This window comes from Leucopleurus acutus (genome assembly GCF_964270905.1).
Source record: "Leucopleurus acutus genome assembly, chromosome: 13".
Classification (NCBI taxonomy): domain Eukaryota; kingdom Metazoa; phylum Chordata; class Mammalia; order Artiodactyla; family Delphinidae; genus Leucopleurus; species Leucopleurus acutus.
The window spans coordinates 73,794,311-73,818,983 of record NC_139155.1 but is presented as its reverse complement, the minus strand read 5'-3'; the positions used below and the strand labels follow the sequence as shown (position 1 = coordinate 73,818,983).

Below are 24,673 nucleotides of genomic sequence, written 5' to 3'. Positions count from 1 at the left end.
CTGGGGATGCTGCAGTGGCAAAATCTTTTGACTCCCCTGATAGAACATAAACTCTGTGATACCGACAAAATATTGTAATAATGATGATGACAATTATTATTATGTCCTGGTGCCATGAAAAAAATAGCGCAGAGTCAAAGGATAGGGAGGAGGGGAAATGGCATTTTAGATAGAGTGGTTTGTGCTCGGAACCTCCTGTTGCTGTCTACGGACTTCAACGAAGGGAGCGACCCCGGATGCCAGGGTGTCCTCCACAAACCTTTCTTTTGCGCTTAACCTCAGCAGGGTGCTGACCTTAGGGAGCAGGGAGTGCACGCAGGAGTGCGGAGCGCATGCTCCCTCTAGCTCTGCGGCTCCGAGCTTTCAGGCTAGGATTCTGCGGGCCGGGAGGACAGTGCGCAGGCTCCTCGGGTTAAAAGGCACCGCCCAATAGGAACTTCCTTTTGAGGTTCTGGCACCGCCCCCACAGCCAACTTTTCTGTTTCCGCTTCCGGTGCTGCGGCCGTTCTGGTCGAAGATGGCGGCGGCAGCTGTACCCAGGGTTTCTGGGCTGCTAGGTCGTTCCCGGCTGCTGAGCCGGCCTATGTCGAGTGGCGCCCACGGCGAGGAGGGCTCAGGTACTGGGACTGGGTGCGCAGGGCGGGCCTCGGCCCCACTGGAGAGAAGAGCGGCGGGACTGTGACCTTGGCTTGAGGCCTTGGGGGAGGGAGGGGAGACCCGGGCGTATTACCGCCAGGCCTGAGCGTCGTGCCCCCTCTGCAGCTCGCATGTGGAAGTCCCTCACTTACTTAGTGGCGCTCCCCGGGGTGGGAGTGAGCATGCTGAACGTGTTCCTGAAGTCGCGCCACGGAGAGGAGGAGAGACCCGAGTTCGTCGCCTACCCCCATCTCCGCATCAGGTCCAAGGTACCCCTTGTAGTCTGTTCGAGTATCTCTTCGCTTTTCATTCCAAATGCCAAGTTCTTCATTCTCTAAAAGCGTGGGTGCCGTGCGTGTAGTTTCTCATTTAATTTTCTCATTTTATTTTCTCCGGTCATATCTCACTTTCTTCTTCAAGGTCGTACAATAAGTGCCCTTCAGTTTTCCTTTCTCCGAGTCATCCCACCTTTTGCCTTCTGATACTGTTCTGAAACAGTTGTCGGTGGTACAAAACCTGGAGATTTGGGAAACTCCCTTATACTGGCGAAGTCGGAAGGCGGTTCACCTTTCTAAAACCTGGGCATCTGGAAGCTACTAGCTGCATAATGAAGAGATTGACAGCTTCTGTTCACCTCTGTGCTAGTTATCATCCCAACTATGTCATCCTTTGGCTATTGATGCAGATATATTATAAAGTTATTACCTCACTTAGCCCAGGTAGGACTGGAAAATTAAGCAGGATCCTTAGATCCAGAAAGAATTTTTGAGTCTGAGCGCCACTCCCACCCTTGTACAATAGAATTAGAAGCCGTGCAGTAAGGTTTCTTAATCTCAGTACTATTGACATTTGGGGCTGGATAATTCTCTTTGGGGTGAGGAGGGACTGTCCTGTGAGTTATAGGATGTTTAGCAGCATCTTTGACCTCTAACCACTAGATGCTAGTAGTATACGCTTCTCTCCCCAAGATGTCTCCATATACTGGCTTACGTCCCCACAGGGGCAGAATCATCCTGGGCTGGAAATCACTGCCCTAGAGCAATGCTTTTCAAAAGTAGCATGCAAAATAACTGAGGGTATGTTGCAGTTTCCAATCCAGAGATTTGTTTCAGGTCCAGAAATCTGCATTTAAGTAAGCATCTCTGCCCCCATACCCACCTCTACCACTTTGATACAGGTGGTGGGAGGATTGCACTTTCAGAAACACAGCACTGATGTACAGTTACCAGCGAGAGGCTTTTGAGTAACGAATTTGAGCTTGCTTTTCATACTGTCTACTTTACGGGCTCCCCTGGAATTTATAAGAGCTCCCTTAAATTATGGGAGGGCTGAAATATGCCAGTAGTTAAAGGACTAATTTCCATTTTGTTTTTATGTATTATCTGTTACTCACCCTACTTTAGGCAGTTCGTGGTAGTGTTGTTTCTGAACTATTTTCTGGAATTGCTTAATTGACCTCTTCACTCCACAGCCCTTTCCCTGGGGAGATGGTAACCATACCCTATTCCATAACCCTCACGTGAATCCGCTTCCAACTGGCTATGAAGACGAATAAAGAGAACCTGGGCCATTACCCAGTGGGGACCACAGCACTGGTTTGGACCATTACTCTGCACACATGGACCAGAAAAGTGTTCAAGACCTTAAGCTCACCTTGTATCCAGTGATGACCATTATACTTGATGACCATTATACTGATCTTCCGTCCCTTTGCTTATGGCAGGAGATGGCTTAAATAAATAATTTAGTCATGAGCTGAGAGTTGCATTCTTTGGTGGTGTTTTTCCCTCAGAAATTAACATTGATGTTATTTCTATTTCTGCAGTGAAGGTCTGCGGCTGCTGTTTACCGTGTTTCAGGTCCAATTCAGGCCTCCAAATAACAATGTTTGTAACAGGCCTGGCATTGGTTTCTTGTGCCTGGGGTGGGTAAAGCAGATACCACAAGTCAAGCTAATTAAGGGTCAAAACTGGGTCCTGGCAGACTTTGTCAGGTGGCAAAGACACCAGCATTTGCTGAAGAATTCTCCCTGTAGTCAGATAATTTTCTCCAAAGATGTCAAGTTCTCATCTTGGGTCATCTCTCAGCTCCCTTAAGGCTGGAAGGCTGGAAGGGTCAGAAATTTTTGGAGAAATAAAGGCAGTGTGACACATTTCTGCATATAGAACTGGCTTTGTTTCTGGAATTAAAACCTTCCTGTAGCCATAGGAATTAGGAGAGATCACCATTAAAGAGCAATTAAGATTTCCTCTTCAAAATTTAAAACCTTTTAAGTAGTTGAGATAGTGGGAGCCATTTTATGGGCAGGATAAAGTCAAAATAGCATGAGGAACAATCAGAAAAAAATTATTCCCTCAGTAGCAATTATAATAACATTTGTTTTATTCTCAAGGCTCAACCAGACAGTTTTGTGGTAAGATTCAAGAGCCTATAAGGTTTTACTGGCTTGTGGGCAGGCTTATTTCAGGACAGTTATACTTAACTCCAGCTTGCTGCCTGGACTCCCTCAACTGGGTTCCAGATATCTTTTGTATAATGGACCTTAACCTGTCAAAATATAAATGCAGAATGTATTGCAATGACATGAAGGACTGGTCACATTAAATATGAAGTTATTAATTGGTAAAGTGGAGAAGAGATAATAGGATCTAGGACTTCTGTAAATGAAGTTTCATACTATATGGGCACATAAAAAAAACTGAACCACATTACTCAAGATATGCAATTGTGGAGACTACATGATATTCTAAAGTGTGTAAGTGCTCACCTGATCCTGACATTTTTTGGGGTGCCATTATATAAACATTTTAAGATATCTGTGTAGCTTACTGTGGAAATTTTAGAAATCAGTGGTTTCCATTTGCTATACGATACTACCTAGTTTAGATAAATCTTCATTTTAAAATGATAAAAAAACTCCCCCCAGTGTATATATGGGATGTGTGGGGTTACAGGGTGGTAGTTCCATAAAGTGCACTGAGTTTCAGGGGCAAATAATGATAGAAACTAAATGTTACAGTTTGTTCCATCTTCATGATTACAGGCATTACAGGGCAGGGTGGGTAAAGGAGGCAAATAAAGTGAACTCTTTTCTCTCCCCATTTAACCAGATGCAGCATTTTGGCACTTTTATGATACACAGATTGACTTAATTCATTTACTTAAGTTGAAAGCTGGCAACAGCAAATCTTTGCAATTTAGGATCCTCCTGCATAGCCACTCCAAGGATCTTAATTGCTGAACTACACCATGAACTCTGAGATGGTGTTCACAGTGTTCTTGAAGCTTTCACCTCTTATGAGATCTGACACCACTTCTTAAGGTAGGGAACTGTTAAAAGCTGTCTTCCTCTTGGCTAACCCAGTCCATCAGCAATCTTAACAGTTAAGTTACTATATAAAAATAAAACTGCTCCCAAGCATTGATCAAAACTGTTGTGCTGGGAATCCTTTCCAAAGCATTATCTCCGTGAGAGAAAAGAGATCCTAACCAGTTGCTTCCATGAACAGTAACCCCAGTACAGTGTACAAGTAATGCCCTTCGAAGCATTACTCAGGCAACCTTGGTCATCCTGACAACCTTATCAGCATTTACATACAAGATACATTTAAAACCGATCCCAGACCAAGTATTGCAACCATAATCCCATTATTTAGCACATTGAGTTCCTGCTGATGCCAAAGCCAGAAATTTCAAAGCAAAGAGTGATTTTTTTCATCATCTTTTACAAATGAGAAAAAAATATCAAGGAGGACAGGAAACTCCTCTCTCCTACATTCATCAAATCAATGCTATCTTCACAGCTTTAACTGGCACGATCCAGAGTCCTCAGTTTCCTGATTTGAGGAGTCCATTTTCAAGGTGACTGTCAAGGTCAAGAAGAGCTTTCAGGCTTTTCTTTGCCGTGGCCCATGAACTCCAGTCCTTCAATAGGAATCTCCTTCTCCTTTATTGCTTTCTGATGGAAGAAAACACATGATAAAGGTCCACATGGAGCCTGAGGACCAAACTTTATAAATATGATGGTACAAAAGTAAATCCGACTGGACCATAAGGACTACCAAACATGATTCAAACCCCATGCTTTTTAACATAAGTAAGATTACAAAGAAATTAACTGTAAAACCAGAGAGATTGGAAAGAGTTAACATCAAAATTCAGAAGTGGAATTTAAACAGTATCACCACTCTATTGTGACAGACACAAGTTCAAATCAGTCCCAGGACTTACTGGCTATGTAACTTTGATCAAGCCTAACTTTCCTATCTATATAGGGTAAAGACAGCAGCTCCACCTGGAATTACTGAGGATGTTTTTTAAGTTAACTAATTGGGAGTGCCTTGCCCAGGGCTGTTACTATTACGATTCAGATCAGTTTCACATTCACTGGGCTGGAATGAAGATGTTCTGGCTAGTCAAGAGAGAATAAAATAGGCCAATGAAGGGAATATAACAAAAGGAGATCCTCCATAATGTCTAACAGGCCAGAGAGGCTAACACCCCTCCTTATCCCTCAGCAATATTGGAAAAGTGCACCACCGCAAAATCCAAGGAAACTTGATTCTAGTGAACTTCGACTAATCACTTCCTATTTCTGGGCGTGAGTGTTCCATGCATAAAATACGAATAACTATACCCACTTTGCAAGTTCAGGTTGAGCACCAAATGAACCAAAGAATGTTACTGGGCTCCGTAAAAAGTAAAGTGCTGCAAAAATATTTAACTTTGTCATTCGGAGAGATACCAGGCAGCCTTGGTGACGGTAGGGGAGAGAACTACTGTCACTGGTCTCATCGAGGCTTTTCTTCACCCTGCCAGTCCCAACGCCCTCAAGATACGATGCGTGAGGCCAGGGACACCGTAGAGAGAAGCCGGTGCCTGGGGTAGAGGCGAGAGGACCCGGGCCTCAGCTCACCTGAACACACTGCTGGTAGCGCTTGAAGAGGTCGGTGCACGGGTCCCCGGAGCAGTCCCCCTTGAGGAATTTCTCGGCAAACCAGCGATTGAAGCACTGGTCGTACTCACGCTTCATGTCGGTGCAAGCCTCCCCTACACTGTTCATGGCGTCGGCGGTGGCGGCGCTCTCGGATGTCATCACTTTTAAGCGCGTCGCTAGGCTTTACGAGAGGACGCACTACGGGGGCCGAGAAGGAGAGAAATGTGGACGCGGGCAGTGTGGCTGGGCCTTCGAGCGTCGGCGGGCGGGCGCCGGGGCTTCCCCTCCAAGGCCGATCCTCAGGTAGAGGCCGGGGCGTCTAGGCGGGTGCCGAAGCGGGGCGGGAGGCGGAGCAGGCCCCACCTGTGACCCAAGCCCTCCGCCTCATCCTCCCCCAGGGAAGCCGCCGGGTCACGGCCGAGCTGATCGAGCACTTGGAGCGGCTAGCGCTTGTGGACTTCGGCAGCCAAGAGGCCGTGGCACGGCTGGAGAAAGCCATCGCCTTCGCCGACCGGCTTCGCGCCGTGGACACGGACGGGGTGGAGCCCATGGAGTCAGTTCTGGAGGACAGGTAAGCTCGCGACTACGGCCCTCCAAGCCTTGCCTGCGGCGCCTTCGCTCCCAGTTAAGATGAAGATTAGTGTTTCATTTCACAGAAGCGAGATGCGAGAACTTGCCCACGGTCACCCCGCGGGTGCTTTCACTCTTTCCCTTGTTCATTATGGATCCTGTCCCTCCCTTGTAGAATCCTCGATGGCTCCCAGTGTAACTAGGAACAAAATCCGAACTGCTAAGCTTCACTTTCGAGGCCCAACTTCCTAGAGTCCCTCCCTACCACACCGAAGTACTGCTTTTATCATTCCAACCACATTGGCTTCTTTACCGTTTCTCCAACACGCCAGATTCGTTGCTCCTCTAGGATCTTTGCATTAACTCCTTATCCTGTCTGGTTTTCTTTTTTTGGCCGTGCGGCATGCGGGATCGTAGTTCCCAGACCAGGGATCGAACCCGCGATCCCTTCAGTGGAAGCGCGGAGTCTTAACCACTGGACCACCAGGGAAGTCCCAGGGTTTTCTTCTAATATTTTTCTTGATGATCTTGTTTTTGTTGATTTGTAATGTTTCTTGTTAATAGAATGTGAGCTCATGTCTGATTTCCTTGCTGCTGAATTCCTGTCTCAAAAATTTAAAATGTACATATTTTCTGACTTCGTGGTTCCCTATGGAAATATCTGTGAAAGTGCATCAAGATGTGTTCACAAGCACCCAGGGTATGCAAATCTGTTTATAATACAAAACAACAGAAAAGAAACAGACCCCAGAAACATTCTAAGTGTCCTTCATGGCTAAATACATCATCATAGTACACTGGAATATTTGGCAGTTAAAAATAATGAAATAACTATATGCTGATATGGAAAGGTCTCCAAGATATACTTAATAAAAAAGGCAAAGTTCATGACATCGTGTATGGTATTATCGATACTTTATGTGTAATCTATTTTATATACTTTGGTGTATGCATTAAGTTTTGTTTTGTTCCCTGAAAGGGCATGCAAGAAACTATTAACGATGGTTAGTGTTAAAGAAGATGGGAATGCAGAGGGAAGTTTTTTTGTTTGTTTGTTTTTTGGCTGTGTTGGGTCTTCCTTGCTGCGTGCTGGCTTTCTCTAGTTGTGGCAAGCGGGGGCTACTCTTCGTTGCGCTGCGTGGCTTATTGTCGTGGCTTCTCTTGTTGCAGAGCACAGGCTGTAGGCGCGTGGGCTTCAGTAGTTGTGGCACGCGGGCTCAGTAGTTGTGGCACATGGGCTTAGTTGCTCCGTGGCATGTGGGACCTTCCTGGGCCAGGGCTCAAACCTGTGTCCCCTGCATTGGCAGGCGGATTCTTAACCACTGCGCCACCAGGGAAGCCTAGAGGGAAGTTTTAACTTTTCATTTTACACCTAGGGCCCAAAACACAAATGCCTAAGGGGGCAGAGTAATAACCCAAGTAGTGAAGTAGTGTAATGAAACAGGGAGGGGTGGGTCTTTGACAAAGCAGCTTATGAATACTAAAAGGGTGCAGCCTCTACCCACCTCTACCAATTTTTGCCAAATCTTAATACATTTTAAAAGAAAATGATCTTTTTTGAAAAGCAGACTTGTTTGCTGTTTGGGACTGCAGCTTCTTAGAAAGGATGGGTATGTAGCCTATAAAGATATGGGCAGTCTACAACTCTGTCCTAGCCTTTTTCTGGTGGAATTTTTAAAAATAAACTCCTGGTACAGGTGGGAGAAAGAAAGCTGCCATTAGTCAATGCCGGTAGGGAGAGCCACACTTATCTGTAACCATAACCTTCATGTAAAGTGCTTGCTAGCCTCGTGGTCTCACTCCAGTCTTTTTTTTTTTTTTTTTTTTTTTTTTTTGCGATACGCGGGCCTCTGTTGTGGCCTCTCCCGTTGCGGAGCACAGGCTCCTGACTCACAGGCTCAGCAGCCATGGCTCACGGGCCCAGCCGCACCGCAGCATGTGGGATCTTCCCAGACTGGGGCACGAACCCGTGTCCCCTGCATCGGCAGGTGGACGCTCAAGCACTGCGCCACCAGGGAAGCCCTCACTCCAGTCTTTGATTTCTTCAAATCCTCTATTTTGTAATCTTGATGCTTAGGTCTAGGGAGGTTAACCAATTTGCCCAAAGTTACAGTGTTTCAAAACAGAAATCTGATGTCATTCTCCTACCCAAGCCCTTCAGGTGGCTTCCTAGTGCTCTTTAGGATAAAAAGGAAAGCTTCACCATAGCCTGTGGGGCATCATTTAACCAAGCTTCTGCCCACTTCTTCAAGACATTGCTTTCCCAGAGCTCTCCATTCTTTCCCCTTGTTAGAATTCTGGGCTCTTGCCTTTACCCCCATCTCAGCCCATGCATTCCTTTTTTTTTTTTTTTTTTTGGCCTCACTGTGCGGCATACAGGATCTTAGTTTCCTGACTAGGAATCAAACGCGTATTCCCTGCAGTGGAAGCATGGGATCTTAACCACTGGACTGCCAGGGAAGTCCCCACATTCCTTTTTTTTTTTTTTTTTTTTGCCTACTTAATTTCCTTTCTTCAGATTTCAACTGCCACTTCCTCAAGGAAGTTTTCATTCTTCTGTATTGAGTCAGGTTCTCTTTCAGGACCTGTGGCTCTCATGGTATTCAAAAGAGCTGTAATTTTACATGTATTTGTACATGTATTTAATTGATATTTGATTCTCTGCCCCTCTCCTACTGCTTGTCCACCTCACAGGAAGCATGTCTGTTATTGCTCATCTTCATCTAGCACTGAGCAGACACTCAGTAAATGTTTGTTGAATGTTCTTTATTATCTATGGGAAAGGTGGGAATAGAGTGCAAAGAGCAGTCAGAATTTCCCAAGGCATCTAGAGGGTAACTATAAAGAAATGCAACTATTATTCAGGGAAGAGTTTGTGGAAAAGATGAAGAGGGATTTGGTTCTGGTAACTGGAATAGTGACTTAGTATTCAGTGATTTGCAATCTTGCCATAAATTAGGAAACCAGTTTGGGGTAATGATTCCATTTTAGATGTGACATTTGTAGGATTTTCATGTTTTGAATGTACTGCCTTCACTGACATTTGAAATGGAACCCAGTTAAGTGAAGACAAGTGTTAAATGGTTTTAGGTGATAGCCACACTAGCTGTAAAGGTCCTACTGGCTAACGGAAATCTCTTGGCCCATTAATAACCTATCATTTGTTTTGAGCTAAAAAGCATTAGCATGCTTATGTACCAGGCACTAAGATTTTATATGCGTTATATCTCAGTAATCACATATAATCCCGAAAGGCAAATACTAGTATCTCTTTCATAGATGAAGAAACCAAGGCTCAGAAAGGTTATGTAACCTGCGCCAAAGTTTCACAGGTATTACGAGGAGAATCCAGGACTTGGAACTCAGAGCTTCTCTCAAATACTGCCCTAGATATGCCCTCTAAAGTCAGCCCCAGGAATTCCCTGGCAGTCCTGTGGTTAGGACTCGGTGCTTTCACTGCTGGGGCCCGGGTTCAATCCCTGGTTGGGGAACTAAGATCCCACCAGCCTCGTGGCGCAGCCAAAAAAAATCAATCAATCAATCAATAATAAAGTCAGCCCCTAGAAACTTTATCCTTTTTCATCTCAGATCCAGAGACTGACTCAGGTGACATCTCTGACTGCAGCCAAATAACTTTAATGCTTAGGACGTCCCTCAGAGCCTTATTTGCCAAATCGATTAGCTCTCATTTCAGTCCGCATGAAACTAGAAATAAATTAAAAGGCTTGTAGATGGAAGTAGAGTGGTGCCCAGAGAAACAACTCCTGGCAGCCTGATAGCAGGGAAGAGGCAGAAAGAAACTAATACAACAGCAGAACTGTTCCGTTGGTCAGCCCAAGGGCCAACAGAGGCACTTCTTCTGCCATGCTGCCATAGTGCTTTCCATGAAATTAAATGCATTTCCCTCAATTACTGGTTTAAGTGCCTTGTCTGTGAGCTTTAGAGGGCAGGGATTTCTAATTCACAGTCAAAAGTTTTCTCAACCGGGGTCTTTCATCTGATTGAGGACACAGAAAGATCAATGGACTCTTTTTTCAAGTCTCCCAAGGATGGTACATAACTAACAAGTAGCCCAGATGCATAGAAGTTGTCCTACGTATCTGGACTAAATGCTCTTATAATAGAACCCTGACTGAGAAAGATGAGGTGAGGTAGACATTCAGTCAGTTATAATTGATAGGCACTTAAAGAGCTCATCTGGTCTTGTTTGGTGTTTTATGCATGATTCCAAGGTCAAGAAAAGTTAAGCAACTTGCCAAGTGAGGGGTCTGCTTGGTGTGCCACCCTCAGAGACCCTGTGTTCAGTAGCCTGTGTTTAAGAAAATAGGGAGGTGTGGATTTATTCTACAAACAACTCCATCTTAAATAATAATTAGGTGGAAATGTGTGATATTTAAAGAGGTGAATTTTGTCTTTCTGGAAATGTCACTTAATAGGAAACCCAATTACCAAATGAGTGAACAAATCAATTGCTACCTACTGTTGGGAAGCAGTAGCTTTTAACCACCTCTTGGCAGTAGTATAGTCTTTTTTTTCAAAATCTCCAAACGCCCAGGAACAATTATCAGCCTCCAGTCCCTATGGACTGGGAGGGTTGTGAGTGATTATAGCAGGTTAAGTGCATAGGTATTCTCTGAATGAGTAGTGGGGACTGAGGTGTACCCCGGGGTGTACAAACTCTTTTTGAAAAAAGAGCAGGTGCTATTCAGCGCCCACCTTCTGTTGCCCTAAGAATGCAAGCCCAGCATTACCAGACCTTTTTTAAACATCATTTCATTTAATTGTCCCAGCAATTCTCTGAAGCATTTTACAAACAAGGAAACTGATACATGGAAAGGATAAGTAACTTGCATACAGGCCACGTGCAGCTCTGGGGTTTGAATTCTGCAGTGATTCAGGAGCCCAGTCTCTTAGCCATTTTGTTATATTGCCCAACAGAAATATAAACCCCAGAAAGTCCAATGGTCACCTTTGCAGATTACTTTTATTTTTGTTCTCCAAGTTTCCTTGAATGAGTATGAGTGCATAATCCTTGTATGGTAAAAAAAAAAAAAAAAATCTAGTGTGACCTTCACTTTTTTTGGCAAGAAGCTTAAAGTCTTAGAAAGATCATACTTGTTCAAGGTGACGCATTAAGACGGTGCCAGTCCTGGAATAGAGTCCAGCTTTCCACTCTTTGCACCATGAATAAGTGTTTATCGTGTCTTGCCCGGGGCTGGGTGCCCCAAAGAAATAGAAGAACCAATCCTTTCCTAAAAGAATCTTACCATTACAACTTGGCCTTCTATGCAGCCTTTACCCAGATGTTCATGTCACACCCTTGCGCCATTGTCCCATTAGGTTTAGCCTGCAGTCTATGTCTGGCTCAGAGCAGAAAGAGCTTGGCTGCTACCCTCTTAGTGATTGAGCAGACTGCTTATTTTTCAGCCCAGGTATCTGGAAGCCAACTCAAACCTCTTGTCATGCACTTTTAAACCTTAAAACAGTAGTGAAGCCCCACAGATGTGTTCAACTCCTGTTTGGTTTCACTAGTTTGCCATCTGGATAGTTTAATGAAACTACTAAGCCCCGAAAACAGTGTGAGATTCTTGAGCTATGTTCGTGGTACATCTTGCAAGGGCAGGTACTTTTACATCCACAAAGGTGGTTGCGATGAAAAAAGCACTCATCTTAGGGGTACCAGAACCGGGCTCGGATCCCAGTCCTGTCACTTAGCAGCTTAAGTTATTTATAACCAATCTTGAGCAAGTTTCTGCACCTTGCTCATTTCCCATCACTCCCCCCAATCCAGCTGTTTCTTTTTTTCTAAGTGTATACGTATATTTTTTAAAATTATTATTTATTTTTGGCTGTGTTGGGTCTTCGTTTCTGTGCGAGGGCTTTCTCTATTGCGGCAAGCGGGGGCCACTCTTCATCGCGGTGCGCGGGCCTCTCACTATCGCGGCCTCTCGTTGCAGAGCACAGGCTCCAGACGCGCAGGCTCAGTAGTTGTGGCTCACGGGCCTAGTTGCTCCACGGCATGTGGGATCTTCCCAGACCGGGGCTCGAACCTGTGTCCCCTGCATTGGCAGGCAGATTCCCAACCACTGCGCCAGCAGGGAAGCCCTAAAGTGTATACATATTTTTAAAATATTTATTTATTTGGCTATGCCGGGTCTTACATGGGATCTTCATTGCTGTGTGCAGGATCTTTAGTTGTGGCATGGGGGCTCTTCTTTTTTTTTAATTAACTTATTTATTTTTTCTGCGTTGGTCTTTGTTGCTGCGCGTGGGCTTTCTCTAGTTGCACTGAGGAGCTACTCTTCATTGTGGTGCGTGAGCTTCTCATTGCAGTGGCTTGTCTTGTTGCGGAGCACACGCTCAGTATTATGGCACACAGCTTAGTTGCTGTGCGGCACGTGGGATCTTCCCCGACCAGGGCTCGAACCCGTGTCCCCTGCATTAGCAGGCGGATTCTTAACCGCTGTGCCACCAGGGAAGCCCGGCATGCAGGCTCTTAGTTGTGGCATGTGGGAGCTAGTTCCCTGACCAGGGATTGAACCTGGGCCCCCTGCATTGGCAGCGCGGAGCCTTAACCACTGGACCAGCGGGGAAGTCCTAACCCAGCTGTTCCTTGATCATGGTTAAGGAGTGACATCACCTGTTCTGAGGACCTGTCCCTCACCCAGGCTGGGTTAGGTCCCCCTATCTAGTCCCTTGGCGAGCATTGCTTACCTGTTAGATTTAATATATTGTACTGTAATTGCCTTCTTACCTATCTCTGCCAAAAGCAACTTACCTATAGTAATCATAAAAAATATTAAACATATCAATCCTGAGGAATAATTACCACTTACCTCACAGGGTTCTTGGGAGAATCTATAAATGGTAGGCTGTTATTTGGTCTGCTGTTGAGTACAACTCCTCTATCTTTGAGCAGTGACTATAACTCAAGAATATGCTGCTCCCTTGTTCTCCCGTACTTGACCCTCTCCACCCATGCCCTAGAAGCCATGTTCTGAGAAGGTAACCTTAAACTTCTGGTTTTGTAGATGTCTGTACTTGAGATCCGACAATGTGGTAGAAGGCAACTGTGCTGAAGAACTACTACAAAACTCCCATCGCGTTGTGGAGGAGTATTTTGTGGCTCCCCCAGGTATGTGTTGCCCAAAATGGCTTAACAGACTGTCCCACACTAAACTAAGAATGCAGTAGGAACTGTGAGGCCCAGATTTGCTATGTGAAAGCACTTTGACAAGTATAAAGTGGCAAAAGGGTGAAGGAAGTCAAAAGGTAAAAACTTCCAGTTATAAGTTAAATAAGTCCTAGGGATATAATGTACAGCATGGTGACTCTAGGATGTTAACTAATCTTATCATGGTAATCATTTTGCAATATACACATGTATCAAATCATTGTGTTACACACCTTAAACTTATACAATGTATGTCAATTATCTCAATAAAACTGGAAATTAAAAAAACACATGGAGATTACTCCCTTCTGCTTGTGGACGCCGCCGAGTAAGCATCGTTGACGTCTCCCCCACCACGTCTAAGTCAGAGTCACCCAAAGAGCCCGAACAGCTGCGGAAGCTCTTCATCGGAGGTTTGAGCTTTGAAACAACCGATGAGAGTCTGAGGAGCCATTTTGAGCAGTGGGGAACGCTCACAGATTGTGTGGTAATGAGGGATCCAAACACCACACGCTCCAGAGGCTTCAGGTTTGTCACATATGCCGCTGTGGAGGAGGTGGATGTGGCCATGAATGCAAGGCCACACAAGGTGGATGGAAGAGTTGTGGAACCAAAGAGGGCCGTCTCAAGAGAAGATTCTCAAAGACCTGGTGCCCACTTAACTGTGAAAAAGATTTTTGTTGGTGGCATTAAAGAAGACACTGAAGAACATCTAAGAGACTATTTTGAACAGTATGGGAAAATTGAAGTGATTGAAATCATGACTGATTGAGGCAGTGGCAAAAGAGAAGCTTTGCTTTCGTAACCTTTGATGATCATGACTCTGTAGACAAGATTGTCATTCAGAAATACCACACTGTGAATGGCCAAAACTGTGAAGTAAGGAAAGCCCTATCTAAGCGAGAGATGGCTAGTGCCTCATCCAGCCAAAGAGGTCGAAGTGGTTCTGGAAACTTTGGTGGTGGTCATGGAGGTGGTTTTGGTGGGAATGACAACTTTGGTCGTGGAGGAAACTTCAGTGGTCAAGGTGGCTTTGGTGGCAGCCGCGGTGGTGGTGGATATGGTGGCAGTGGGGATGGCTATGATGGATTTGGTAATGATGGAAGCGATTTTGGAGGTGGTGGAAGCGACAATGATTTTGGCAGTTACAACAATCAATCTTCAAATTTTGGACCCATGAAAGGAGGAAACTTTGGAGGCAGAAGTTCTGGCCCCTATGGTGGTGGAGGCCAATACTTTGCCAAACCCCGAAACCAAGGTGACTATGGTGGTTCCAGCAGCAGCAGTAGCTATGGCAGTGGCAGAAGGTTTTGATTACTGCCAGGAAACAAAGCTTAGCAGGAGAGGAGAGCCAGAGAAGTGACAGGGAAGCTACAGGTTACAACAGATTTGTGAGCTCAGCCAAGCACAGTGGTGGCAGGGCCTCGCTGCTACAGATAAGACATGTTTTAGACAATACTCACGTGTATGGGCAAAAAAAACTCGAGGACTGTATTTGTGACTAATTGCATAACAGGTTATTTTAGTTTCTGTTCTGTGGAAAGTGTAAAGCATTCCAACAAAGGGTTTTAATGTAGATTTTTTTTTTTTGCACCCATGCTGTTGATTGCTAAATGTAATAGTCTGATCATGATGCTGAATAAATGTGTTTTTTTAAATGTGCTGTATAAAGTTAGTCTACCCTGAAGCCATTTTGGTAAACTACCCCAACAGTGTGAAGTTAGTATTCCTTCAGGGTGATGCCAGGTTCCATTCAAAATTTATTTACAATCTGCTTTGGTGGAGAAGCTACTGTCTTCCGAAACCTTGGTGTAGTTGAACTGACAGTTACTGTGTTGTGACCTGGAGTTCACCATGAAAAGGGTCACCCAAGCCAAGTCATGGAGCTTTTTATTAATATATGATTGTTGGCACACCCTATGCAATATATCTAAATTGGATTATGGTACCAGATATAGATGGGAGTGAAGCTTGTGTATCATCCATTATCATGTGTAATAAACAATTTAATACCCTCTTGAAAAAAAAATAATACATGTATTAATAACAACAAAAAACAAAGTATATACAGGTGGTGACACTAAGGTGGCAGTAGATTCCAGGGGTCACATTCACCTCTAGGGGCCAGGTGTTAACAGGAATGAGCAAAACAAAAACAGGACCGAGGCAGGGAGAGATGTGTAGAGTGGCAAATCTGGAGCTCAAGCTATGCCTAAAGGGGCAGCTGGCATGCGCTGCTTCTCATTCAGTGCCAGGCAGGAATGGGAGCCCATTTTCCCAGAGAACGTGGACATCTGGCATTTTGTGTGCTATTTCCCAAATTTTAAGTGTTAATTCAAGATTTAAAAAAATACCATGAAAATAAAACATACCTGCTGCAAGCCAGGTGCATCCTGTGATCAATCTGCAACCCCTAGTGTGGAGATTTGCATCTTTAAACCTCACTGTAACTATTTTAAAACTCTGGGCCAATAATAAAACCCAGAACCTTGGGTAGCTGAACTGCAGATAGGTGAGCCCTCAGAGCTGCTGCACCCCTCTGGACATTGGGGAATGGGACTAGCCTAAGCACTCCAGGTAGATGGCTTTCCAAGTGCCAGCTTCAAGTTCAGGAGATGTCCCTCAGTGGAGAACCATCGTGAGCAGCCTCCAGAGACAAACATCAGTCCTCTGGCTCAGGGAATACCTCTTTGATCAAGACCAACCAATTAAAGAAAAGCTCTGGTTGAAGCAAGGATGGGAAGGAAAGCTAAAAAAATTTTGAGCTCGGACTTCCCTGGTGGTGCAGTGGTTCAGAGTCCGCCTGCCGATGCAGGGGACACGGGTTCGTGCCCCGGTCCAGGAAGATCCCGCATGCCGCAGAGCGGCTGGGCCCGTGAGCCATGGCCGCTGAGCCTGCGCGTCCGGAGCCTGTGCTCCGCAGCGGGAGAGGCCGCAACAGTGAGAGGCCCGCGTACCGCAAAAAAAAAAAAAAAAATTTTGAGCTCATGCCTCTGATTAACTGAACCACCTCAGTTAACTGTGGAGAGAAATAAGATTTTATAATCTCTCAATCTCAGTGTCTGATAGTTGTTGCTGTTTCAGCAGACACATCCATTGATCACATATGCTGTTTCTCAAATAGAACCATGCGTCAGACTTTGCTTCTTGGGAAAAACTGAGTTCACAGTCATAGTCTCTCCGTCCTCTCCCATATGCATATAAATGTCTAATTAACCTGTCTCTGCTGCTTACTGAAAAGTGTGCATTGATTACGCTTCACTTATAACTGGTTCTTTCAGATACTCATAGTTAGAAAAAGTGTAATAGCTACACTTATTTCCACTGCTTATTTTTCATGACAAACCAGTTAGCTCAGTGTAGAGCCAGTTGGAAAGCAGGCTCAACTATAACATTCCTTTTTGTTATTGTTTTCAAACAGGTAATATCTCTTGGCCAAAGCTGGATGAAAAAGAGCCCTTCTCACACTGCTGAGTAGCTATTCTGGGAAGGGGTGCCCTCTAAAAACGTGGAAGTGCAATGACTATTTTGTTACGAACACTAATGTTCCCACTTCCTTCAGTCACCTGAGAAAAGTGATGGTTAAGTATCTCTTAGTAACTAACTCTTTTGAAGACAGAACTGGGAAAGATCTAGCCAAAATAAGGCAAATAGTCCCTGATGCCAACGGAAGTAGAAGGTATTGCCAGTTTCCAAGGAAATGGATCAAGTGTACTCACAGGCTGTTCTGTATGGAAGATTTTATCCCCTCCCCAAAAGACTGTCTACCAAACTGCATTTAAGTGAATTTTTCTATTTATGTAACTGTTAGACATTGCATCTGATCACTATGTGACAACCTGAGTTGTCCTTTTCAGTTGCTGCTTCCATTGACTTGAGCAGCCTTTTATCTTTACTGAACACACTTAAATTTGTTCTTGGGTACCCACTTTGCTCCAAGCAGAGGGCTGACTTCCTGCTAAGGTTAGGAGGCAGCTTTGGGAGGTGATGGATATGTTTATGGCCTTCATGGTTGTGATTTCATGTGTGTATACTTAACCCCAAACTCACTGAGTTGTATACATTAAATGTACAGCTTTTTACAGGTCAACTGTATTTCAATAAAGTGGTCTAAAAAAAAAAAAAAATAGTCCTGGGCCTGTGACAAAGTAGGCCCCCTGCCCCATGATTACTGAACTGAACAGAATCCCAAGACAGTGGGGTTTTTTGTTTGGGGGTTTGTTTTGTTTTTTAAAGCTCAGATGCCAGGGACAAATGAGACAAATTTAGGAGTGAAAGTGATAGAACCAAATCTTTTTTGGTTTTTTTTTTTCCCCTAACCAACTGCCAAAGTTGGTTTTGGCTAAGAATTTCCCAATGATCTTTATGCTGGTGCCCACTTTTAAAAGTCTGTTTTTAGCCTTCCCATTCCCTTCCCCTATCTGCAATGCGCCCTCTTTTCTTTAAAGCAGCTTAATTTACACAGTTGGCCTTGAATTATAAGAGAACCCTGAACCTGCCCTTGGGATTGAAGTTCTCAGACCACCATCAGAGCAACATCTTTATCCCCAAATAAAGTAATCCACTCCTGCTCCTTACCAACTGGGTACAAGCTGCCACTACAACTCAATGATTTTTTTTTTTTTTTTACTGTATCAGTGTGCCTGTTTGGTGAAATCTATGAACGTAATTAAGGACAATCACACATGTCAATTACTAAACGTTTAAAATATATTTCTAAACAGAATGGGCCGACTTAAGTCACAGTAACAGCTGATCTCCGTAGAAGAGCAACCCACAAAGATACAGCACTGTTTTTTTTCCCATCATCAGGGGTGAAAAATATACAACTTGTTTCTGAACCAAAACCATAATTTCCGCAGTTAAAAATGTTTCACTGCTAATATGGCCCTGGTAGAAATTATGTAGTTTTATTTCCTTAAAAAAAAAAAAATTAAAAAAATGTCCTAAGACACTAAATCATCAATCTGGAATGTAGATTCTGAGCACAAAGCAGCTCAGTTCACCTAAAAAATAAAGAAAAAATTCCCATCACCTGTCTCAGTAGGGTCTGAAAGGAGAGAAGTAGTGTGGGGAACCCCTGCTTTGGTATGGAGAGTCACGGCCCCTTGACCCAGACCGAGACCGTGAGTAGCCATAGCTGGTGCTTCTCTCTGGATAAACACGTATGTAGGAAGTTTCACCCTGAAATTCAAACAAAAGGTAAAGGAAAAAATAAGACCCAGAAGAATAAAGCACACCAACACCTAACATGGCTGCCTAACAATAATAGTTAAGTATTGAGCTACTGTTTGCTTGGCACAATGCTATCTCATTAAACCCTCGCAATAGTGCAGGAGGTAGGTATTCTTGTCCAAGGTGACACAAATAAATGGCAACTCGATTACGTGGTAAATAACTCAGCTACTAGCTACTACTGTTAACATATCTGAATTCCTGCCACTAACCCCCAGAATCTGACCTGGGCTAGATGCTTAGTTATCTTCGTAATTTAGCTTCCTGGCAAGTCTTTTTTTTTTTTTTTTTTTTTTTTTTGCAGTACGCGGGCCTCTCACTGTTGTGGCCTCTCCTGTTGCGGAGCACAGGCTCTGGACGCGCAGGCTCGGCGGCCATGGCTCACGGGCCCAGCCGCTCTGCGGCATGTGGGATCTTCCCAGACCGGGGCACGAACCCGAGTTCCCTGCATCGGCAGGCAGACTCTCAACCACTGCGCCACGAGGGAAGCCCCTAGCAAGTCTTTTAAGATAATGCTATTATTGTGACTATTTTGCATATAGGGGAACCAGGGTTCGGAGTAGGTCGGCTAAGATTTTAATAAGCAGCAGAGAAGTCATGTCCAGGCAGGCCTACCTCCAGGCCCTTTGCCCTCAGCCAGCATTCTCAGATCTAAAGACCCTAAGATGAAAGAAGCCAGATGCTTTTTCCCTCAGTGAAGTCAGTAATTTGATTACCCTTACTGAGACCCTGCTTTGTAGTATAACTGACGACCAGGTGCTGTTTTGTTTCTGCTGCAAATTCAAGTCTTAGAGGACAGTCTGAGCAAAAGCACTGTCAACCCAGGCAGCCTCCAAGCCATAAAGTTAGGGAATTGTATGAATCCTTAGAAAAAGAAATGGGCCCAGAAATTCATGTCCCCAGACATCCCTAAACCCCATAGCAAGTCAGGACAGGATAACCAGAAAAAATGTCCAATTGGTGGTCTGGTATCTGGTCTCAATGGTATCAAAGGAATAGTCACCATTTGAATGAGACTGAGATCCAAAGCAGCAGCCACCTACTTGAAAGGAAGTACATCAAGAACTAAGTCCCCAGGGTGAGGTGATGAACAACAAGAAAATGCCAAGGGCTCAGGTTTCAAAGAGGCTCCTGCATCACTTTGGGAAAGGCACAGTGAAGTGACAAGTCAGCCCCAGCAGCAGTACCTAGAAGGGCTGAGATGATGAGGTTGGCTTGCAGAGCCCAGACTAGACCCAAAGAAGGGAGAGCCATAATAATTAGGTTCATGGAGGGACACTGCAGATTAAGCCAGTTGTGAAAGGGTGTTATCATGGAATAGCTCACCACATTATGACAGACTGCACCAGTATTCTTTCCAGGTTAAAAATACTATGACTGCAGACTTCTCTCTGTTATGACCCTGCAGGGCTTAGGCATGATGAATTCCTTGGCTTTGTCCACGTAAGATAGATCTTTAATGGTATTGTGAGGTCCTCAAATGGCAAACGCATGGCCTGTTGCTACTTCTGCTAGGTCAGCTTCAGGTGGAGTGGTCTAGGTACAAGCTCCTCAACAGAAGGTGGGGACCCACCTCATGAGAGCGGAATTTGGTGTCATCCAGTTTACGCAGGGCATATTCCATGTCTTCTTTTCTGAGATATTCAACCATCCCCATTCCATCTTTCTGCACATCTGCGTAACAGACATCCCCAGCTTCTCGCATATGATCTTTCAGGTCCTGCCAGCTGCCTGATGGAGGAAGTCCTGGGCACAGAGAACATAAGAAAAGAGGCCATATCCTTCATCTATGTTAAGAGCCATCAAGACCTAGGGTCCCTTCTCCATCAATCACTACTTTTAAATCCTGAGGGTCCCCAAATCACAAATTTTAATAAGGGACAGAAAACCAGAGAAGAACACTAAAGTATGTGTGGTAAACCACCATAAGAAGCTGGTCCTAGGATAATCTTCCAGAGACCAAGCCTTTCCAACAGACCAAGAAGTTCATCCCGTTATAGGTTTAGTACCTCTAAGAATTCAGAGCCTCTCTTTCTTTGTCCTTCATAATTAATAACAAACTCCCAAGACTTTGAGTTCTAATTTCTTCCATTATGAAATTTATCGGTACCAATTATTTCTTGCCTGACTGGGTTCCCAGGACATGGGAATTTTGAAACCATCCAATAAAATAACCAAAGTGTAGCTGAAGTAACACAACAAAAATCTAAAGTTTGTTTTCTTGTAGGTGTGAATGACTGACAAACTAGACAAAGTACCTCTTAAAAGATCACCAACACTCTTCAATACAGTAGGGGAAAAGGTAAGACTCAGACGCTAAAACTAGTCGGGAGTCATACAACCCTACCTGATGTCATGAAAGGGAAATGTGCTCCTGCTCTCAAAGGCTGTGTTTACCGCTCACAGCTCAGGACTGCAGCCATTTCCTAATAGTTTTCTAAGCAGGATTTCAGAGCAGCATGGAGAGAAAAAAAGATATGTATGACATCCTGAAGGAGGGAATAGAGTTCTGGGGTTAAAAAATTACAAAGGGACACAGATAGGCAGATACTGACAGTATCACTCTCAAGCACCATGGGAGTCTGATGTGACTGTGTGACATTCACATCTAAGACAGTGCCAAGCTCCTCAATACACTTCACTCCACCAGGGCCCTAAAACACCCCTGCAGTGTGCAAAAGGCCCCAGGTTTTTACCAGTGTGTTAATATTTCAAAAAGATGCATAAACCTCTGAGCTTAGCATTTCATCACTTGTCAACACTAGACATTTCGTTCTATACTTTGCAATACAATCACTAAGACTCCCAAGTTGTAGTTTTGGTTTCTTTTTTACATAATTCCAAAAGCACCACAAAATGTGGCCTATTTTAGGATCCAAGGCTAGGTAATTTGTTCAAATCTGGCTTCTGCAATGTCTTTCTAGCAAGTCTGACACCAGGGTACATTCCAAAAGAAAATGTCTTTAGAATTCCAGCTCAAGGGGTTTTGCCATCTTCCCTTTCAACACTAGAAAACTCCATTATAAGAAGAAAGTTTATGTTCTATCAAGGCTGCACTATCAGTGCAATTTCATTGGCAAGGTACCTGCCTCACTGGCAGGGCTTCAGACTGTCACTGTGCATGGGCTGTTGAAAAGAAAACCCCACACATCCCACGCACTGAAGAATAACAGCTAACATTTCTTGGAGGCCAGACTCTGTGCTAAGTATTTGACATGCATCATCTTATTTAGTTTGAAAGGAACATACCTGAAACAAGAACTCGGAAATCAGATCTTCTTGTAGGAGGCCCATTCCTCCCACCACGGGGCCACCCACCCCGACCTCCGTAAGTCCTGGGGAACTCCACACGAAGCCGGCACTGGCCATAATCATAACCATTCCTTCCATAAATTGCATCCTCAGCATCTCTGCAAAGAAAAGTTTGGAGTTAGTGCTACTCAGGAGGGCCGACTGACTTCCCACAGAGGAACATGAGTAACAAGAATAAAAAGAAAACCTCAAGTGAGAAAACAAACAAAAGAACAAAAACCCGGAACTTGATGCACTACTGCTTTGGTTTGAAGACCTTTCATGATATTGGAATTAAACTTTACAGCTGTCACACACAGGGTTCTCTAGGTATGAAATGATAATGAATAGATAAACAGATAAGAGAACTAATTCAGAAAAAAATAAACTGTTGACAGATGACTGATTTTGCCAATAAAAGTGTTTCTCTAACCTTGGTGAGCTATTTCTCAAAACGCACACCACACACTAGTTCTTTAATATTCTTCCTCAAGGCCTAGTACATTCAGGTCTATAGAAAGAAAAACCCATTTAAAAAGAGGTAAGGCTCAAAAGACAAATGCAAATTAGTGTTTTGTGAGGAATATGGAATTCCTTCAAGTGTACCTTTTCAGCATGGTTTGGAGGACTAAGTTGTCAAAACCACTCTGGGTACAATTTCATCAAAAGAGGTAAATACCCAATAAAGTAATACTTTAAAGTCTTTCCTAGGGCTCTAGGAGAGTTAGGAACACCAAGCTGGTTCTCCAATATTGATAGGAGAGAGAATGCCCTCGGAGGGTGAGAGGACAAACAGCTGAAGACATACTAATGAAGGCAGCATTCAGTTGTCACAGGCACATAAACGCTAATCAAGATTCCAGTCCCAGGATTAAGAGCAAGGAGGACCACATCCAGTTCAACCCTAGCTATATTCATAATACAGTGAGAGAGAGGCATAACTGCCAGGGTTTAAGACTGAATAAAAACTGTCCTCAGTTCAAATCATCCTCCTGCTACTTACTAGTAGTTGTCTCTGGGTAAGTATGTGATCAAGATTTTACATGTGAATGTAATATGCATGTCTCACAGGGTTTTTGTAAGGATTAAATAAGATACTACATGTGCAGTGCTTTGCTTGAAACTTGGCATCTAGTGATAGCAAAAGATAGCTTTTCATTATGAAAGGAATGAGGGAAAAGACGACATACCATACAGTAAGCTTGTATTCGACAGGGCAGTAGATTCAAATCCTACCTTCCCTAGTACCCTTCCCTTTCATCAACTCTAAATCCTGTTACCTCATCTGAAAATGTGATTAGTAGCACCTAGTTTATAGGCTGTTGAAAATGCTAAATAATACATAGTATGGCACATGACACATAGCAACTTAAGAAACACGGGAACTGTTACTAATTAATAGAACAACCTTTTCCAGTTTAGGTGTGTGTGAAAATGCCTAGTTCCATTTTTTAAGGCAAATGGCAAGACACTAGGAATGAGCTCCGTCAGAGTCTTCAGCCATCAAAGCCTCAGGGTACATCCAGCCTCCTCATCCTCAGACGCTGCCCCTTGCCTCGTATCACCCAAGGTGGGTAGGACACCCCACGGGCAGTCCTCCTAGTGAAGCCCGCAGGGCGCAGACTAGGCAAAGCGCTCCCTCTGCCAGTGCTGGAAACCAGCGAGCGGGCTCCGATTTACCCCGAGTGTAGTAACCAACACAGTGCGAACCAACAGGCGCAGTGTTGAAAGTTACCAGGCCTTTTCTGGGGCAAGGGCCGACACTCTTTGCAAAGTCACAAAGACCCCCTTCGAGCCGGTTTCGGGATCTAGAGCTTCCACATCCTCGGGGCCCTTAGCATCTAGCGGTGCCTCCCTTATTAGAGAAGGAATAGTGAAATCAGAGACCCCCATCAGACTGTTTTACAAGTTTTCCCAAATCTCTGACGCTTTTATCAGAACGAGGCCCTGGCCGTGTGGGGCGGGGCGCGCGTGGATGGAGATCCGTTCCATCAAGGAGCCCCCCTATACGCCCTCCAAAGGCATCCACACCCCGGCACTGTGCGCCCCACAACGGCGAGTCCCAGCTGCGGGGAGGAGTGGGCAGGGAGGGAGGGCGACCCTTCCCTCCTCACCCAGTCCTCTCCGGGCCGGCTCAGGGGCCAAGCTTCCCAAGCCCTGGGCCGCTTTCTCCGAAGGGTGCCTGTCCTGCCGCGAGGGAGAGAACGGGCATCTGTACCATCCCTGAGGTCGGTCTGGGTGGGCTTGGGCCCTCCCAAGACCCGGCTTTTGTGTTTCTAAGTAAAAAAAAAAATTATAGAGGAAGTGACGGAGCAAAGAGCAAAGGACTGCCCGGAGCCCCGCGGCGAGAGGAGGCCTCAGCCTCCACCCGGGGGCGCCGTGAGGGGTCTGCGGCGAGGGGGGAGGGGAAGCCCTGGAAAGGAGCGGGGAGAGGAGAGAAGGCGGGGGCCCGGGGCGTCGGGCCGGCCGGCGGGCGGCGCGGGGCCCTCACCGCGGGTCCTCGAAGCGCACGAAGGCGAAGGGCACGAGGCCGTGCCGGTTCTTTAGCTCGATGTCGCGGATGCGGCCGTACTTGTAGAAGAGGTCCTCCAAGTCTTTCTCGCGCACGTCGGTCGGAAGGTTCCCCACGTAGATGCGTCCGTCGCCCTCGCCGCCGCGCTCGTCCGCCCAGCCCGACATCCGCACCGCGCGACGCCGCGGGCCTGCCGCAGCCCACGTCCCCGCCGCAGCCTCAGCCGGGGTCCCCCCGCAGCGTCCCCGCGGGCTCGGAGGCGCTCAGCCGCACAGCATTGTGGGAACAGGAACGGAAGCGAAAGGGTCGGAGGAGGCAA

The 24,673-nt window shown here is 45.2% G+C and overlaps 4 protein-coding genes and 1 pseudogene across 6 annotated transcripts; 3 read left to right on the top strand and 2 right to left on the bottom strand.

The window, feature by feature from the left end:
• Positions 1 to 501: 501 nt before the first annotated feature.
• Positions 502 to 2,395, top strand: COX6A1 (cytochrome c oxidase subunit 6A1). The gene is made up of 3 exons (XM_082852969.1): positions 502 to 617; positions 763 to 905; positions 2,108 to 2,395. Exons 1-3 carry the CDS (start codon positions 518 to 520, stop codon positions 2,189 to 2,191), a joined length of 327 nt encoding a protein of 108 aa, XP_082709095.1. The 5' UTR covers positions 502 to 517; the 3' UTR covers positions 2,192 to 2,395.
• Positions 2,396 to 2,839: 444 nt separating this feature from the next.
• Positions 2,840 to 5,731, bottom strand: TRIAP1 (TP53 regulated inhibitor of apoptosis 1; the record flags this gene model as incomplete). The annotated part of the gene is made up of 2 exons (XM_082853503.1): positions 2,840 to 4,594; positions 5,552 to 5,731. 2 exons carry the CDS (start codon positions 5,729 to 5,731, stop codon positions 4,511 to 4,513), a joined length of 264 nt encoding a protein of 87 aa, XP_082709629.1. The 3' UTR covers positions 2,840 to 4,510.
• On the top strand, positions 5,726 to 17,431 carry GATC (glutamyl-tRNA amidotransferase subunit C). Of its 2 annotated transcripts, XM_082853502.1 has the most exons (4): positions 5,728 to 5,875; positions 5,971 to 6,143; positions 13,174 to 13,277; positions 16,738 to 17,431. In XM_082853502.1, exons 1-4 carry the CDS (start codon positions 5,795 to 5,797, stop codon positions 16,788 to 16,790), a joined length of 411 nt encoding a protein of 136 aa, XP_082709628.1. In that variant the 5' UTR covers positions 5,728 to 5,794; the 3' UTR covers positions 16,791 to 17,431. The 2 variants fall into 2 exon arrangements, with proteins under 2 accessions (XP_082709627.1, XP_082709628.1); XM_082853501.1 differs by lacking the exon at positions 16,738 to 17,431 and having other exon boundaries at positions 5,726 to 5,875; positions 13,174 to 13,464.
• LOC309970837 (heterogeneous nuclear ribonucleoprotein A1-like) lies at positions 13,719 to 15,201 on the top strand (annotated as a pseudogene). The gene has a single exon. The product of its transcript is annotated as a heterogeneous nuclear ribonucleoprotein A1-like (transcript).
• A 589-nt stretch (positions 17,432 to 18,020) lies between the features above and the next one.
• SRSF9 (serine and arginine rich splicing factor 9) lies at positions 18,021 to 24,617 on the bottom strand. Its single transcript, XM_082853500.1, has 4 exons — positions 24,334 to 24,617; positions 21,801 to 21,961; positions 20,125 to 20,297; positions 18,021 to 18,500 (listed from the first exon to the last, which is right to left on the bottom strand). The coding sequence occupies exons 1-4, from the start codon at positions 24,519 to 24,521 to the stop codon at positions 18,357 to 18,359; spliced, it is 666 nt and encodes a 221-aa protein (XP_082709626.1). The 5' UTR covers positions 24,522 to 24,617; the 3' UTR covers positions 18,021 to 18,356.
• Between the last annotated feature and the right edge of the window lie 56 nt (positions 24,618 to 24,673).

Bases quoted from the DNA above. Each gene is read 5' to 3' on its own strand.
- COX6A1 (XM_082852969.1), top strand. From the start codon at position 518: ATGGCGGCGGCAGCTGTACCCAGGGTTTCTGGGCTGCTAGGTCGTTCC. The intron at 618-762 runs GTACTGGGACTG...CCCCCTCTGCAG, and splicing joins CCACGGCGAGGAGGGCTCAG to CTCGCATGTGGAAGTCCCTC. The intron at 906-2,107 runs GTACCCCTTGTA...TTCACTCCACAG, and splicing joins ATCTCCGCATCAGGTCCAAG to CCCTTTCCCTGGGGAGATGG.
- GATC (XM_082853501.1), top strand. From the start codon at position 5,795: ATGTGGACGCGGGCAGTGTGGCTGGGCCTTCGAGCGTCGGCGGGCGGG. The intron at 5,876-5,970 runs GTAGAGGCCGGG...ATCCTCCCCCAG, and splicing joins CCTCCAAGGCCGATCCTCAG to GGAAGCCGCCGGGTCACGGC. The intron at 6,144-13,173 runs GTAAGCTCGCGA...CTGGTTTTGTAG, and splicing joins GAGTCAGTTCTGGAGGACAG to ATGTCTGTACTTGAGATCCG.
- SRSF9 (XM_082853500.1), bottom strand. From the start codon at position 24,521: ATGTCGGGCTGGGCGGACGAGCGCGGCGGCGAGGGCGACGGACGCATC. The intron at 20,298-21,800 runs GTATGTTCCTTT...CTCTGTGCCCAG, and splicing joins TTTCCGAGTTCTTGTTTCAG to GACTTCCTCCATCAGGCAGC. The intron at 18,501-20,124 runs GTGGGTCCCCAC...TTTGAATTTCAG, and splicing joins CCAAATTCCGCTCTCATGAG to GGTGAAACTTCCTACATACG.